General features: G+C 41.5%; 1 protein-coding gene and 2 long non-coding RNA genes across 26 annotated transcripts in view; 2 read left to right on the forward strand and 1 right to left on the reverse strand.

Annotated features, from left to right (window-relative positions):
- Positions 1 to 16,750, forward strand: part of LOC110077673 (uncharacterized) — an 88,036-nt gene that overhangs the window by 55,095 nt on the left and 16,191 nt on the right. The window contains exons 2-3 of the long non-coding RNA XR_013543576.1: positions 724 to 938; positions 1,420 to 1,622. This is a non-coding gene — a long non-coding RNA (uncharacterized LOC110077673). The remainder of the gene's footprint in view (positions 1 to 723; positions 939 to 1,419; positions 1,623 to 16,750) is intronic.
- Positions 1 to 16,750, reverse strand: part of DMD (dystrophin) — a 1,295,019-nt gene that overhangs the window by 17,942 nt on the left and 1,260,327 nt on the right. For 22 of the 24 annotated variants that reach the window (XM_078390471.1, XM_078390472.1, XM_078390475.1 and 19 more), the window contains 5 exons: positions 15,874 to 15,939; positions 15,025 to 15,090; positions 13,439 to 13,597; positions 2,846 to 3,089; positions 2,351 to 2,477 (listed from right to left, as the gene is read on the reverse strand). In XM_078390471.1, coding sequence (XP_078246597.1) covers positions 2,351 to 2,477; positions 2,846 to 3,089; positions 13,439 to 13,597; positions 15,025 to 15,090; positions 15,874 to 15,939 — 662 coding nt within the window. The remainder of the gene's footprint in view (positions 1 to 2,350; positions 2,478 to 2,845; positions 3,090 to 13,438; positions 13,598 to 15,024; positions 15,091 to 15,873; positions 15,940 to 16,750) is intronic. The other 2 variants (XM_078390476.1, XM_078390477.1) reach the window with 1 other exon arrangement.
- Positions 15,562 to 16,509, forward strand: LOC140705704 (uncharacterized). The gene is made up of 2 exons (XR_012085173.2): positions 15,562 to 15,693; positions 16,298 to 16,509. It is a non-coding gene; the product is annotated as an uncharacterized LOC140705704 (long non-coding RNA).

Here is a 16,750-nt window from a genome sequence, read left to right on the forward strand (position 1 = left end):
TACATCTCGGTTGGATTACTGTAACGTGCTCTACATGCAGCTGTCTTTGGAACGTGTTTGGAAACGTCAAAGGGTCCAAAATGCACAGCAAGATTGTTAACTGGGACTGGTTATAGGGAATATATCACTCCCCTTTTACAGCAGCTCCACTGGCTGCCAATCTGTTTCCTGGCACAATTCAAAGTGCTGTTTTTCAATATATAAAGTCCTAAACTGTTTGGGTCTAAACTATTTAAAAGACAGCATTTCCCTCTATGAGCCTGCCCAGGAATTAAGATTATCAGGGGAGGCTTTTCTCTCGGTCCCACCACCCTCACAGGTGCACTTGGTGGGGACACAGGAGAGGGCTTTCTCTGTTGCTGCTCCCAAATTCTGGAACTCCCTCCCATAGCAAGATAGGCTGGCCCCATCTTTGCTGTTCTTCCACAGGCAGGCAAAGACTTTTCTCTTCAGGCAAGCTTTTCCTTAATGACTGGTGGCCTGAGAGGGGTTTCAAATGGACTGTTGTGCTCTGTTGTTTTATATGTGTTTTAATACTGATCTTAGTTACCATTTTAATATAATACTTGTTTAATTCTTAAATATTTCTATACTTGCTGTTTTTAGCTTTTGAATGCTGTTTTAATGATGTAAGCTGCATTGGGTCCTTTTGGGGAGGAAGGTGGGACAGAAATATTTTAAATAAATAAAGTATTCCTTTCCACCATACTCTCTAATTTTCAGCCCCACTCGGCAGGGATCCACCTGTTTCGCAGATGACTTCGCCCCTGTGTGCGCATGGGGTTCTGTCGCAACCAGAACCAAAGGGGCTGAAAACGATCACTGCATGGAGGAGGAAAGCTGTGCAGAGGGAGGCGGAGTCACTCAGACACGTACCTTAGAGGGAACCTTGTTCCTGTCCCATTTTTTAAGATTAATATGTACATTGATGATGCTATGTAAGTATTACAACCAATTATTGTTTTAGTTGCCAGATAACAAAACTGGTGAACGTACAGCATAGAACAAGTCTGGTATTACTGGAAGATTTAAGTTGATGTGCTATTAGCTCTTACAGTCATTATGACTGTATACCATACATCCAAAGCCACCAAAGAGTTCTTATTTTGAAGTACTTATAGGCAGAGCTCATCACGTAGAGTGGTCTATTTTCTACATGCATCATTTTTTAAAAGTATTAAGGCATGAAGAAAAAGGAATAGCTTAAAACCTAATCACCATCATAACGGGGAGCAATTCAGTGAAAACAACTAAAGGATATCTCAGTGGCTTAAATCCTACTACAGAGTTATGCAAAAGGCATAACTTTGGCAAGCAAGTTGCCACTAAGAAATTCTTCTAGGCCGAGTTGCATGATATTTTGTTACTTGGAAATTAAACATAGTCTTCTCTGCTGTTCTTCCTGTTCCCTGTCTCTAGCTTCAAGCAGTCACTTTGCAAGCTAAGATTGAGAGAGAAAGGAAACATGCAGGAAAGCAGAAAAATGAAAGAAGCTGATTGTAGCTTGCAGAAGAAAATTGAAGTGTTCCTCCAATAACTGGAATGAAAAAGCTCTGGAAAAAAGCAGGAGTATTTCAACTGAAAATGGGAGAATATTTATAAGATGTGTTGCCCCTGCTCTGGTAAGGAATTTAAAGCCTTCAGGAACAAAAAAGGAGTTGGATTTTTTTTAAAGAGGAAGATTCACCTATATTTATGGGGGCGTGTTAAGGTTTGAAGGACTACAGTTCAGTAAGAACTGTCTGTGTGTGTGTGTGTGTGTACACACACACACACACACACACACACACCCTTCAGGAACAAAAAAGGAGTTGGATTTTTTTTAAAGAGGAAGATTCACCTATATTTATGGGGGCGTGTTAAGGTTTGAAGGACTACAGTTCAGTAAGAACTATGTGTGTGTGTGTGTATGTGTGTGTACGCGTGCACGTGCACACACACACACACACACACACACACACACACACACACACACCTTCAGGAACAAAAAAAAGTTGAATTTTTTTTAAGAGGAAGATTCACCTATATTTATGAGGGTGTGATAAGGTTTGAAGGACTACAGTTCAGTAAGAACTCTCTCTCTGTGTATGTGTGTATACACACACACACTAGTTTTTAATAATCTTCATTTTAATTAATTTTATTGTCTTCAACTACTTATATTGTATCTGCCCTTAGATTTAAAAATAAAAGCAGAATAAAAATGGGTTAAAGAAAGAATAAATGTACAGTGCAAGAAATCCTGATTACCTGGAAGGGTTCCAAGTTAGCCACAAATCAAAACAGCAATAGGAGAGCTGATCATAAATTGCAGATAATTCCCCTCTTGGGAATTTAAAATTCATCTTACCCATAGATTCTGAAGTCTGGCTTCCAACTACACGAAGGAGCATCGGCTGATTACTATCTGACCTCTGTAACGAGGCAGGAGGAGGAGAAGATTGACTTGTACCGTTGACCTTGGCATCCACTTGAGGCTGAAATACCCAAAGGAAAGAAACATAACATCCTTCAAACAAGGGAAAACAAAATTATGAGCAATACATACATATGCATATCTCAGAAGTGAGACTCACTGAACTAAGCAAGATATTCTAAGGATTTATTTTGTACAGTATTGCACAATATTTACGTAAGCATTTTTCAATTGCAACATACAGTATTTGTGACAGATTTAAACAAAATTAACTAAACAAAGACATTTAAATGTTCTGGAGCCAGCCAGTGATAATATGGTACTTTCTCCATTTGATACCAGATTCAAGATATATACAAACGTCTGCTACTAATTTTGCCATTTGCTTTTGATACGGTTCAACTCTGAGAATGTACACTGAAGACTCACTTGTTCAAGCAGTTGTCTCAATCTGTGTAGCTGTGACTCCAGCTGTTTGTTATGATCTTCAAGGATCTGCATCCTAGCTTCTAGGCGGCCCTTATGCTGACGAAGCAGCTTGGCTTCTGCAATGAGTTCAGCATCTCGTGGACTCTGTGGGGAAACGGGCATCATCTCAGGTGGGGATGGCAGTGGAGACAATCCTTTGTGATCATGCTGCTGCTTCAGCCGGTCATATTCTGCCTGCAGGTTTCTGTTGAAAGCGCAAGTGATATCTTTAGGGAAGTGTCACTCTTTCCCATTTTATAGCTGAAATGCAAGTCCCTATTGCCTTAGCCCACAAGAGAGAACTGAAGTCTACTCTCAGTTAAAATAAATGTTTCAGATAACTACTATATTTCTTGAACTGGAGGCAAATGAATACACTTCAGTCTTAGATTGCTGAAGATTCTTATACTGTATTGTCTTGTCACAAAATTACCAGTATTTACATTTCCAATTCAGCATGCCTTTTCTATCTAATAATAGCAATGTTGGACTAAGGGTCTATGCATTCTTCTCAGATCTATGTATTCAAAAAATCCCTCCTGGTTTACACACTCTTAACTTTAAATTCCAGCTTGATGAAATTTATAGATTATAGTCCAAGTTAAATTTGAGAAGGATTGCCAGTGATTTAATCAGAAGCTGTGAAATGCTAACATATTTGTTCTGTTACAGAAAGTAGTTTGCAGATATCATTAAGAATTATTTGGATCACTTTGCAAATATTAGACAACGTCTAAGATGCATTCCTTAAACTGACTGCAATCTAGTAATGTAATTTCAATGAAGTAAGTTTTGCTTAAGATTCAAAATATATTACCTTCTGCCAATTACACGGTCCCTTTACTTCAAACGCTAGAATACACCAATTCTTGCTTTAAAATAATGCAATATTCTCCACTACAAACAGTAGCATGATTTGTCATTTCTGAGCATAAATTATATTTCTTTCTTTTCCACTAAAGACTTGTGCTTTCTTGAGAAAGCTGAATTGGGAAGCTTTTGGAAATGTTTCTAGTGTCTTAAATAGATTGTAATCCAATTTAGTATATTCATTTAACTTACATCCACTGAGTACAATTTTAAATGTTCCAGCAGCCCAGAAGTATATAAACAGAAGTATCTGACATAGGGGTCTAAATGTCCAACTAGGAGAAGAAGTAAAATTAGAGAGGTCTGGTTTCTGATCCTTACTCAGCCCTGGGACACACTATGTAATCTTCAGCCAATCACTCTCTCTTGGTTTCCATTCTCTCACAGAGATCCTGAGCATCTCTCTACTCCTGTCTTTTAAACATTAATCTTCGAACAAGTATGGCCCAAGTAACCATAGTTCTAAGCTTTGCTTAGGATTATAATAACAATTCTGCTAGCTCAGACAGTTTTAAAACTGCCAAACTTGCCCAATATTATAATGGTTCTCATTCGTAGTTATAAATGGCTTTTATGAAATAGTGATATTTTTATATGTATAAAATCTTCTGTGGACCAGTTAAGCCCATGTTATTGTACATTTATAACAGCAGTTGACAAATTTAGCTATTTTGTCTGTTTCAGCACGGACAGCAAAAACAAAAGCAGAAATGTTGGGGAATCTTTAGGACTAACAGACTTGTTTCAGCATGAGCTTTATGGATTACACTTTTTAGGGTACTAGTTTATATATGCAGTGTACATGGTTGTGAAAGACTAGGAGAAATGGATGGATTACAATTTCAAGTAATAATCTTTCAAAGTGAACATTGCAATGTTAATGAAGCTAATGAACATCCAAGGAGCTGATTACATAAAGATCCTGACAATAAGAGTCATAGTTAACATACATCATTTGCCAGTACACAATGGTTAGGCTATATTGGTGAAATTAAGAGCCAGCAGTGCCGAATCCAGCAAGTGTCAGCGGAGGCAAATAGGGTTCACAACCTAAAGAATGATAATCTTAATGTTTTTGTTCAGCTTTTTTAGAATAAAACAAATGCCCCCAATTTATTTCACCAGTCTCCAAAAAGCAGCCTTAAGCCATTGTGAGGTGGAAATGCAAACACAGACCTATCAAGGCATCTGTAGCATTGTTCATGTCAGTCAGCATTAGTCTCAGAAAAAGACAATTTAAAAAAAGATATAGATGTAGAAAGGATAAAAGCATAATCCTCTCAAAATGAAGGAGAACACAGGAACTGCCAGTGTTCTGTAATCCTCCTTGCTAAAGTACAAACAGAGCCAGGTGATATTATTTGCAGGCAAACTGCCATCACTAAATAATACAGCTGACATAATGAACCTGACTGTCACACCTTATTATGACTGGTTGAGAAGAACTGTACTATGATAAATAATGTACCTCTTTAAATGAACTAGTACATATACCATTTGGAATAGCTCTGAATCTGAGCAAAAGAGATATTTAATAACTTAAAATAACTTTAAGAACCAACTAAAAACATGGATGTATAGGCAGGCCTTCCCTTCCAGTTAATTCCTGTCCTCTTTCCTTTTTTTCTCTCTTTATTTGATTTATTTTTATTTTTCCCATCTTATAGAATCATTTAATTAATTAATTGTTATAAATTTTTTTGTAAGCCGCCTAGAGTGGTCGAAATGACTAGATAGGCGGGGTATAAATACAATAAATAAATAAATAAATAAACAAATAAATAAATAAATAAATAAAATAAATTAATATTATAATAACTTTAATAACTCTAACATCATTAGTGATACTATAATGGTCTTTGAAAGACTAGCATTCTCCAAGTGAAACAGCCCTTAGTTTAAATCTGGAGGGTGCTTTCTGGAACCAACTTCTCCACAGTCCAGTTTGCTCTATGGATTTATATGGCTTTCATTTGATTCTCTGCCTGATATATTTAGGCTTAGGAGTGTCTGTGGCTCCTGCTACTTTATATTGTTTCATTATTATTAGAGAACTACATTTCTACCCCTTCTTACCACTAAAAAGAACATTCATGGTGACTAGTAATAATGCTAAAAAAGGATTAATGGATAAAATTTAAAAAGCTATAACAAATCAGAGAATGGATAAAATAAAAAGAACGTTATAACAAATGAGAAAACAAATCCAAAGGAGCAAATTTATACATGTATCAGCCTTTGCAAATAGTGGAGGCTTACATATTATACAGGCTTGGTCTTCAGAGATAACTTATAACCAGCATGGTGTTATTTTCAATCTAATAAAGGTAGCTGTGTTGCTGCATGAATAAGCGGCATAGTTCATAAAAACGAAATACAACTCTCTAGTGCTCTCTATCATACCGGATACTATAATTAAGGATCATGTGTTCTCAAGTCAATTCTAACTTATGGCAACCCTTTTCAGGGTTTTCCAGGTACAGATTAGTTAGAAGTGATATGTCATTCCCTTTTTCTGGGGGCACCCTTGGATTGTGCAGCAAAGGCCACACAGGATCTCTATTCATAGGAGTCACAATGTGGAATCGAACTCCCAACCTCTGGCTCCGTAGCCAAATACCTAAATCACTGAACTATCAAGCCAGCTAAATTTAGGCATAGATGTCTACAACTTTGGTGAAAACTGTTAGCCATGAGGCCTGCTAAATGATCCCAAAATGGAGATGCAGAGTCACTGGTCAATATGTTGCTATCATATTATACAGAGCAATTGCATACTGAGCTGGAGAATAAATTTTAATCTATTATTCTTTAGCAATAATACTTCAGAAACTTTTTTCTGGAACTGTTTTGGAGGGCACCGAGTGTGAACAGACAGGTAAGAAAATGCCAAAAGGTATCTTGTTAGTTTATGACTGGAGCTACAGTGGTGTCTCGCATAGCGATCACTCCGTTTTACAGTGGACCCTTGACTTACAGACGGCTTGACTTACAGACTTTTTGAGTTACAGATTTCTCTGGCCGCAAAATTTAGGTTTGACTTACAGCCTGAGAATTGACTTACAGACCAGGAAAAAACCAAAATTGAACAAAAACGGCCTGTTACGGGATTAATCGGTTTTCAATGCACTGTAGGTCAATGGAGACTTGACCTACAGACTTTTTGACTTGAGAACCGCCTTCCAATACGGATTAAGTTCTCAAGTCAAGACCCCACTGTACAATGAAATCACTTTGTGATTGACTTTTTGCCATCGCAAGAGCGATCGCTTTACGATGCCCCCTATGGGGAAAATTCGCTTTGCGATGATCGCGGGGAAGTGCTTCCCCTGGATCATCCCAAAGGCCCCACCGATCAGCTGTGCTGCGAGGGGTGGGGAGAGAGAGAGCCGAAGCACAGTTGATCGGCGGGGGTTTGTGCTGATCACGGGGAAGCCATCAGCACAAACCCCCACCAGTCAGCTGTGCTTCGGCTCTCTCTCCCCACCCCTTGCAGCTCCAGCCTCGGTAGGGAGACTTAGGCGACGCCGCCACCCTGGCCGAGAAAGACCCTCTGCAGGCGCAGAGGGTCTTTCTCGGCCAGGGTGGCGCGGCGATGCCTCAGTCTCCCTGCCCAGGCTGTTGGTCTCCCTGCCGAGGCTGGAGCTGCGAGGGGTGGGGAGAGAGAGAGACGAAGCACAGCTGATCAGTGGGGGTTTGCGATGATGGCTTCCCCATCATCGCAACTTTGTCTCTCCACCCCTTGCAGAACAGCTGATCGGCGGGGTTTTGGGGATGAGTGCGGGGGAGCGCTCCCCCGCGCTCAGCCCAAAGGCCCTATTTTCCCACAGTTGATCGGCGGTTCCAAAATGGCCACCTGCTGTGTTGCCTCGCTTTAGAAGCACTGAAAATGGCTGCCCCATGGAGGATTTTTTGCATAAGTTGAATTTTTAAGCCCATAGGAACGCATTAAACGCATTTTAATGCGTTTCTATGGGCTTTTTAAACTCGCTTAGCGATGAAATCACTTAGCGACATTTTTTCCTGCACGGATTAACATCACTAAGCAAGGCACCACTGTAATTTTTATTTGGCTGACTGAGTTTTGTTTTGCTTTCTGTATCTGAGTTTGATTTCTTATATGAAGCTTACTTTTCTGACACAAAATAGTTATTGGCCTTGACACTGCAGAGCTCTGATGAGCTTTCTTTCCAACCAAAAATGCTGTTTGAGTTGAGTATATTTGCTGTATTGTTCAATGGGAAGAGCAGAACTGACTTTCATTCCTTTTCCTTTGTACCTTTCTCTAGTCTATCTTGGGTCTCTTTTTAAATGCCTCCATAGCTTGGTTCTCTTTATTACTTTCTGTGCTATTTATTATTTAGTTCTATAGGGCAGTTTGTGAGATGGTTTATATGAAAGCAGCTTCCAGCAAGTATCATTGCTTAAATTGCTCCATTTCATTAAATGATGTCTGTGATCATGCAGAAGGCAGCATTCTTACAGCTGTTGGCAGTAATTTCATCATTAACTTTTATTCATTGTATTGCAGTGGTGGCTAAAGGATTCGGGGAAATTGTGGAAGTATTGCTGTAGGGCATGAATATAATACTTGAAACTTGTCACACCAGGTATAACAGAGTGATTTCACACAGTAATGCAATTTAAAAGCAAGGTACAATGAATGCACCACAAACCCATCACTAGGCTGTGTATGGACAATTCTCATTCTGAAGAATGAAAATTCTTCGTTGGATTCAGGTGATAAAGACATATTTCTTCCACTTGCACTGATACTGCACTGAACCCACAGCATAAGGGGATGGCGTCGGTTGTGACCTGTATGGAAGGTCTGAGAGGCAAGAAAAGCCTGCCGATGAGGAGGTTGTCGGGGCGAGTCTACCAGTCGAGCTGGGAGGCTAGTTCTGGTGTCACCTGCAGTAGGGTGGAAGGGAGATCTGTTCTGGGATTGAACAGGGAAAGGAACCATGCCTGCAGAGATCTCATTTTGAGTCTGGCCTGTTGGACGACAGCCGTCATCGATGCCATGAGCCCCAGGAGGTGTTGGGCGTGATGCGCTGAAACGGAGTGATGTGTTTGGAAAAGGCGGACAGCCTTTTGGATTTTCCTGATCCTGTCTGGAGGCAGGAAAGCTCTTGCACGGAGGGAGTCTACTTCCATGCCTATGAACTTGGCTGTCTGCTTTGGAATCAAGTGGGACTTCTCGAGGTTGATCTTTGAGGCCAAGACTGTGCAGCGTATGGAGCGTTGTGTCTCGTGCTTTTATGGCGTTGTGGTACGATGTCGCCACTATCAACCAGTCATTGATGTAGGGATAAATGTTTACTCCCTGTAGCCGGAGAAAGGCAGCCACCAGTGCCATGCACTTGGTGAAAGTCCGGGGGGCGGTGGAGAGCCCGAATGGGAGGGCACAGAATTGGAAAACGGTGCCGTTGAAATGAAACCAGAGGAATTCTGATGGTCCGGATGAATGGATATGTGGAAATAGGCATCCTGCAGGTCAATAATTATGAACCAGTCTCCCTGTGAAAGCAAAGGGATAATAGTGTCCACTGTAAGCATTCGGAACTTGTGGGGAGATATGAAACGGTTGAGGTGAGTGAGATCAAGGATGGAGCGGAGGCCTCCATCTTTTTTAGGAACAGTAAAGTATTTTGAGTAGAAACCATTGAGGGAGTCCGAAGTAGGGACTGGAAAAATGGCATGCTTCTGGAGAAGTTTGGTAACCTCATCTTGCAGAGCAGAGGAGTAGGGGGTGTAACGGATAAACCCCAACGGGGGTAGTTCGGAGAATTCTATGAGGTAGCCAGATGCTATGATGGATAGAACCCATTTATCTGAGGTGATGGATTGCCAACGGTGGAGAAATGGGGCCAGCCTGGTACAGTTCAGTGGGTAAAGAGGAATGTCAGAAAAGGCAGGCATAGGTAGTTGTCAATATTGCTTACCCTTTTGTTGTCCTTTACGAAAGGATTGACGCTGCCAAGGTAAGCTTTGAGGCCTGTATGATGCCATCAGAGGCTGAGGTGCAGGTAAGGACCTGTCAGTTTGGTGAGGACGATACTGTCTATAAGGCTGGAACCGTTGATTCTGGTATTGTTTGGGATGAAACTGGCCCGAGCAGTAGAAGGGCTGTTGGTAAGAGGCAGAAGGTTGAGCAGAATAGGAGCGCGCGTTTTTGCGCTTCTTATGAAAGTCCTCCATGGTATCATCGGTTGTGGAATTGAACAGGCCGGCACCATCAAAGGGTAAATCCTCGATTCTGGACTTGGTGTCATCAGAGATCGTGGAGGATCTGAGCCAGGCATGGCGTCGAATAGAGATGGAGGTAACCAAAGTTTTAGAAGCGGCCTCAGCAGAGTGTCGCGCCACAATCCTCTGATATTTGGCAAGAGAAATGGTTTGCAAATGGATGCTGATGAGATCAGATCGCATGGGTTCAGGAGATGAGTCAATAAGAGGAAGGACTTGATTCCAAAGATGACGCTGAAAGACGCCCATAGTTGCCTGGTAGCTGATGCTCCTTGAGCAAAAAGGCTTGCAGAGAGTAAATTCGTTTTGCCATTGTGTCAACTTTTCTGCCGTCTTTGTTGGCAAGGGTAGGCTTGGACCTAGTCTGGGTTCGGGCCTGACTGGATTCAACGATAACAGAGTTAGGCACTGGATGTTTATTAAGGAATTTAGCATCAACACTGTGGGTCCTATAGAAGCCATCAGTGCGGTGAGAAATCTGCATAGTAGAAGGAGGTTTTCCCCAAGTATCCTTAATAAGTTGAAGGATGGACTTGTTAAAGGGGAGACTCAATGGAACGGGATGCTCCTGGTTGATGTCATCGAACACCGGGTCGGCATCCGCGGACGAGGGCTGTTCAGTGTCGAGATTCAGGGCTTGTGCAATTTGGAAAACAAGCGTAGAATAGGAGGAGAAGTCATCTGAGGAGGACGAAGCATGGCTGCCCCTTGTATCTGGGACTGGAGGGGGAAGCTCAGGCTCATGGGAGGACTCAAGAGTGTTGTGCCTCCGAAGATGCAGGGGAGCCTGAAGATGAAGGTAGTCTGATGGACCAAAGCCCTCTGTCAGGGGCACTTGGTGTTGTTGGATCGGCATGCCTTCAAAGGGGCCTTGAGATGGCATCAGGTCCGGCATTGGTGGTGCGGGACGTAGGGGTACGGCTTCATGAGCTCTGTCTCGCATTTGAGTTAGAGGCATTGGCTTAGATGGGGCCGGAGGGCATACAGGCGGAGCTGAAGCCGTCGGGGCCAAAGTGGTCACACGGAGGCGATTAGAGTCCACGAAAGGGCCGGCATGGGGAAGTTCTGCCATCATTCGGGGCTGTTTAGACTGTTCAGGCTGGTACCTTTCGTACAGGGTCTGCCAGATAAAGGGGTCAAAATGGTATGATACCATTGGAAAAGGGCAAAAATCGCCTTGCGATGGCACGGACCTCGGTGGGGAGAGGTGCTTTCGCTTCTCCTTTTTCGTCCTTGGAGGTGAAGAGGGAACCTCCAGATCGGATGCCGAGCTTTCAGCTGCCCGCTCTGAGTCAGGGTCTGAATGGGCTGAGGCTGGGCTGGACTGTGGCGCAGCTGCATTGAGGCCAATGCTTGGGGTTTGGGGCGGCATCGTGGGGGGGTGCAACATCATGGGCTTCATCTCCATCGGAGGCCAAGTCAGGGGCTTCTCTGGATGATTCCTCGAGGATGGAGGAAGGCAGAGAAGGCTGAGGGGGCTCCACCCAGGGAACTCTGTCCTTTCTAGGCCTCTTAGGGGCAGGTTTGGGCTTTTTCTTCGAGCTTGCATCGTACGCTCGAGACCTCTGAGAGGAGGGCAACTTGTGCTTACCAGACGATTTTGCTTTCTCAACAGTGTCCTTAGCTGGTAGCACAGAGGTAGAATCAGAGGTAGACTGGCCTGCTGGAAGCCTATTGGCTGAAAGGGCGGGAGATCTAGCCGCTTCCGAAGATGAAGTAGGAGGATTTATGGCTGTTTGCCAAAGGTAAGACCGAAGTCTTTGGAGCCTCTGTTTTAGTGCCGGCTTGGTTAAATTTTTACAAGCAGGACACGAATGTATAGGATGTTCCTCACCCAAACAAAAAAGACACTGGCTATGCCCGTCCAAAAGTGCGATTTTATTTGCACAGGTCGTACACCTTTTAAAAGGAGACGGAGAGGCCATAAGGAAAGAACTGAGGGGGGGGGAAGGGGAAAGGGAAGAGAATAAAAAGACCGCGGGAAGCCGATTAGGCAAACAAAAGACGCGGAGGATCATTAAGAAGGTAATTTAAAGTAAAGATAAACAAACAAAACCTCAAAGGAGCCTAGAAAAATAGCCAAAAGGCAAATAGCGAAGCGCTCAATCTTTCCTGAGAACCGTTCAGCTCGGCGGAAAAAAGGAACTGGGGAAGATGGTGGGTGGGAGGAGCATATACCTTGTGGAGGATCACACCATAATGTTGTTACTTTTCGCTCTAGAATCTTCCGAGAGAATCAGTGCAGGCGCAGACAATACCCATGTGTGTGCATTCACAGAGGCCACGAAAAAAATTATATGTTCCCTTTTGCCTTTTCTCTAAATCTACATGTGTTATATCCCCAGTGTTAAGTCTAAAAGAATGCCTAAATACAGTATGAAAGAGAGCTAGTGTGATGTAATGGATAGAGTGTTGGGCTAGAACTCAAGTGATTTGGCTCCAAAACCTTATTTGGCCATGGAAACAGGGTGTCTGTATGTGTATTCATAAACTGCTCCTTGAACACGTCAACACAGATATGTAAAGTGCACACACTTTAAAGAAAGCTAAAAATTTATCCTAGGCACTCAGATTATTTTGTACCCAAGCAGCAAGTGCCTACATGACTTGTTGAAGAACAGCCATGACAACTGCCTTATATTGGATGAGAGGTAGCTAAATTATGAAAAAAGAGTCAGGTTCTGGGATTTTCCTTTGCTTGTTGTCTCTGAATGGTAGTGAGCAATATTCCCTCTAAGCTTTATGAGTGCGTGGTCGCACAGCGTTGCATCGATGTCATGGACCCACAGCCAGTGTTGCCCATTTGGTCCCAATTGCAGCTGGAACACTGCACACAGGCAGGATCTCCGCCCAGTGCTGGCGGAAAATTAGAGGGAATGTTGGTAGTGAGCGAAAGAGCAGATCCTGTAAACCAGCTGGACTGCTGACATTGATGCCAATATATTGGTATATATGGCCTGGCAACTTTTTCCTGTTGGCAATGTAGGACTGATATTGAAAGGCAATGTCAAGCCATTTCCCAGTGTTTTGAATCATGGAAACAGAAGCAATATTCCACATTCATAAACCAGAGGGGTTTTAATGGATTAAGTATATAAAACAATTTACTAGACACATATATCAAGTTCTACCTTATAACCATATCCCATCTATTTTTGTTTGTTAATTAAAAATCATTGAATCTGGTAAATCACATTACTTTGACAGACAACATAAGCCCTATGTTATCAGCCACAGAGACTGACGAAATGTTAGGAAGAAAAACCTTCGGAACACGGCCAAACAGCCTGAAAAACCTACAACAACCATTGGATCCCAGCCGTAAAAGCCTTTGAGAACACATGTGCCCTAACACTTACTGGTTGCCTTGAATATTACCACATGCCTCTTTTATACTGTGTATGTGTAAAAATATTGCCTAAGTAAACTCACCTGTTCTCTTCTTCAAGGTCTGCAAGAATTCTCTCTAGTTCACCTCGTTCTTCACTCTCTAAAGAAATTAGAATCTGCGCAGGACTTCGTGGCTGACTGAGTGGGGACTCCTGGTTCAAGCTTTGGCAGTAGTGCTGGATTAACAAATGCTCATCATCTCTTTTAAAAAAGGAAAGAAGAAAGAAATTGTGTGGGAGAGGAAGGAATGGCATCAAATTTTCATTTATCATACTTTGACTGGAAGAATCTCTTCAGAGACCCCTTCCAGTGGACCAAATGAAGTTCATTGGATGGTTGCAAAAAATTAAAAAAAATGCAGAGGGGGGTCCTTAGTGGTTTAGTGTAGCACTTTGAATTGTTTCAGGTTTGTTGTTACTAACTTCAAATAGCTAGAAGGAATCTGTCCAGACTTTTAAGGGTGTAGACACTGAGACTTGAGGCATCTAAAGGCTAATATATTTTATTTGGCAGAACATTTGTTGAACAGAGTTCCCAAGTACACCATACATGCAGAAAGCTCTCTCCACATGACTGGGAACTCTTGCCTCTGGGAGACGGGATAGCTGGGGCACAGCCTGCTGCACAGGTGGTAGCTTTGTTCAGGCTCCTACGAATATGGGCACACTGGGGAGAAGGCTGCAATACAGTTATATACAGGATGAGTTTATTGAGCATCCATAACTCAGTAAGGTTAGGACATAAGAATCAATTTCCGAAATGACTGTGATGCAGGTGACTCTGATGCAGATGCAGCAATATATGCTTTACTGGGACATCTGATAAACCAGTTGGCCCTCCCCCGCGACAATGGACCGACAGCTCCTTTAACAAACTTCCTTAAAATAAGAAGGGATTCTCTGCTGTGTCCTACATAAGATGGAAGCCCATTTCATGATATGAGAAACTTCTGCTTGCTAAATGTAAACTTTTTTTAAAAATGTTACATTATTCTTCATCAGGTAACAAAAAATAGTCATTTCTTTTGTAAGACAAAATGAAATTTCTGTTTTAATAGGCTTTTGCCTGCTAAGTCTTAAATCCAATGCACCAAAGGCACAGAACTTTCTTTCCTTCTGCAACCCTCACTACTTCCCCAAAACCATCTCAGAAGGGGCTCCCAATCCTCTGAAGCAGGTTTTTGGAAGGCACAGGCTGCAAAAAAGAAGATAGCCTTCTTCAATAGAAGCAGTTTCATTAATGGATATCTCCCAATGAGTTTACTATATATACAATACGTATTGTACTCCTTCAGATGAATTTTATATTATCTTTTTTATCTGTATTCTCAGGCTTTGCTGTATTTCTTTTATTCTAATGTACTTTATGACCCACAGGCTGAAATCCTGTTACCCATGTGAAAGGCAAATGGCATAACTTTCAGTCATTTATAGTTGGCAATTAATTAGTTGCTGTTGGGATTCTCGAGTTGGCACTTGCCTATTGGCACACTCAACCTGTTAATTGCCAGCTCAAAGCAACTGTCATGCTATTTGTCTTCGACATGCATAACAAAGCACACACACAGCTACTGTTTCCTTCTACATAACATGAATTGTTCCATAATTTCATAGAGATGCCATACTTACATGCTCTCATTAGGAGAAATACTATCATTCAGGTATGTTCCATTGGTATTTTCCATTTCTGCTAGCCTAAGGAGGAAGGAAAATATCTTTAATAACATTAAGGGTTCTGCTTATTAAATATGAAAACAGAAATGAGACTTTTGTGATTGTGAAAATCTGCATGATAGATCCTGAAACACTAGCCCACGCACAGACTTTCATTTTTCAGTAGGCTGACATAAATATTAAGTGCAATTCGATATATCTGACATGTAGAAAACTTTAATTTCACCCCTTTTGAATATGGATAAAAATATCCCTGTGTGTGTGCGCATTATATCCACCCATTCAATTTCCCTTAGACATGAACATTTTTTTAATATTGGAACTTAGCCAGTACTCTGTGGATTTTATTTTTTAAAATGTGAATTATAGCAGTGTTGTATTTTTTTTTCAAAGCAGTAGTTTGAAGAATATTCAAGAGCTGAATTATTAAGTTTTTAATTTACAGTCCATGTACTGGAAAGGGATTGCTGCAGGATTCCACTGGAGCATACCTTTGAAAAGAAGATTGTATAATGAAGTTCTGTGTAAAACTCTGGTGTCAGATGTAAGCAAGGACATGCTTTGACATTTTCCATTTATAAACATTCTGAATAACATGCAGGCATTCTACATGCAATTTAGCAGGTAAGCTGATTAGTAAAAATACAGAGCATTGTATAGCATCCATCCTTGGAGTCCACCATGACTTAATGTCATTTCCTACCCTTTGTGGTGATGACAATAATGATTTGACCCTGGCCTCCCCCCCAAAAAGAGAGACCTATTTTAAAAAAGATCTGCCTAACAATCCACCTGGTCTCATACCTGCTAGCATAATGTTCAATGCGTGAATGGGTATCATCATGTGAAAGCTGAGGGGACGAAGCAGGCCTATAAGGCAGAAAAAAACCTGATTAATTACACAAGTAATTTTCCTCAGGAGTGAAAATGCACTTGGCTTCATATCAATATGTCTTGCTAAGAAATGTCCTGTTAAGGTCTGCTTCCTCAAGCTACCTGCAAAAAATATTTATTGGAAATTGAGAAAGATATCTTCAGCAATATGAGAATCTTTCTGAAGTTTCGGGATTATTGAAAGTTTTATATGAAATCAGACGGTTATTTTTTCATTATGGATTTATTGGAAAATATTTTAAAGCATACCTTCCTATCATGTTGTCAATACATTTCCTTATGAAGAGTGTTCTGTTTGTATTATGCTCAGAACATGTCTTCCTTTTTCTTCCAGCTTTCCATTTCTGTCTAGCTACATTTCTTGCTGACAGTATTACAATTCACCATGGAAAATTCTTTATACACTTGAGCCAATCCAACCTTCTGTAAAAGGATTCTTTTCATTTGTGTTTGTGGTCTCACATCAACCAAGACATTCCACAATAGATGACAATATCATAGAAATATAGATGTGGAGGGGATCCCAAAGGTCTTAAAGTCTATCCCCTTGAGGTAGCAGATCTACAGCTGAAGAATTCCTGGCAAGATGGCCATCCAACCTAGATTTAAAAAGCTTCAACAAAGGAGAGTCTACCACCTTCCAAGGCTGTCTGTTCTGCTGTTGTGCATCTCTTACCATCAGAAAGTTCTTCCTAATGTTTAGCCTGCACTAACCCCACAACCCTGCAGCAGTACAAGGGGAGAGCTTCACGAATTCAATGTTTCTCATAGCTCATGCAAAGGCTTA

This window comes from Pogona vitticeps, chromosome 3, assembly GCF_051106095.1.
Source record: "Pogona vitticeps strain Pit_001003342236 chromosome 3, PviZW2.1, whole genome shotgun sequence".
NCBI classification, from domain to species: domain Eukaryota; kingdom Metazoa; phylum Chordata; class Lepidosauria; order Squamata; family Agamidae; genus Pogona; species Pogona vitticeps.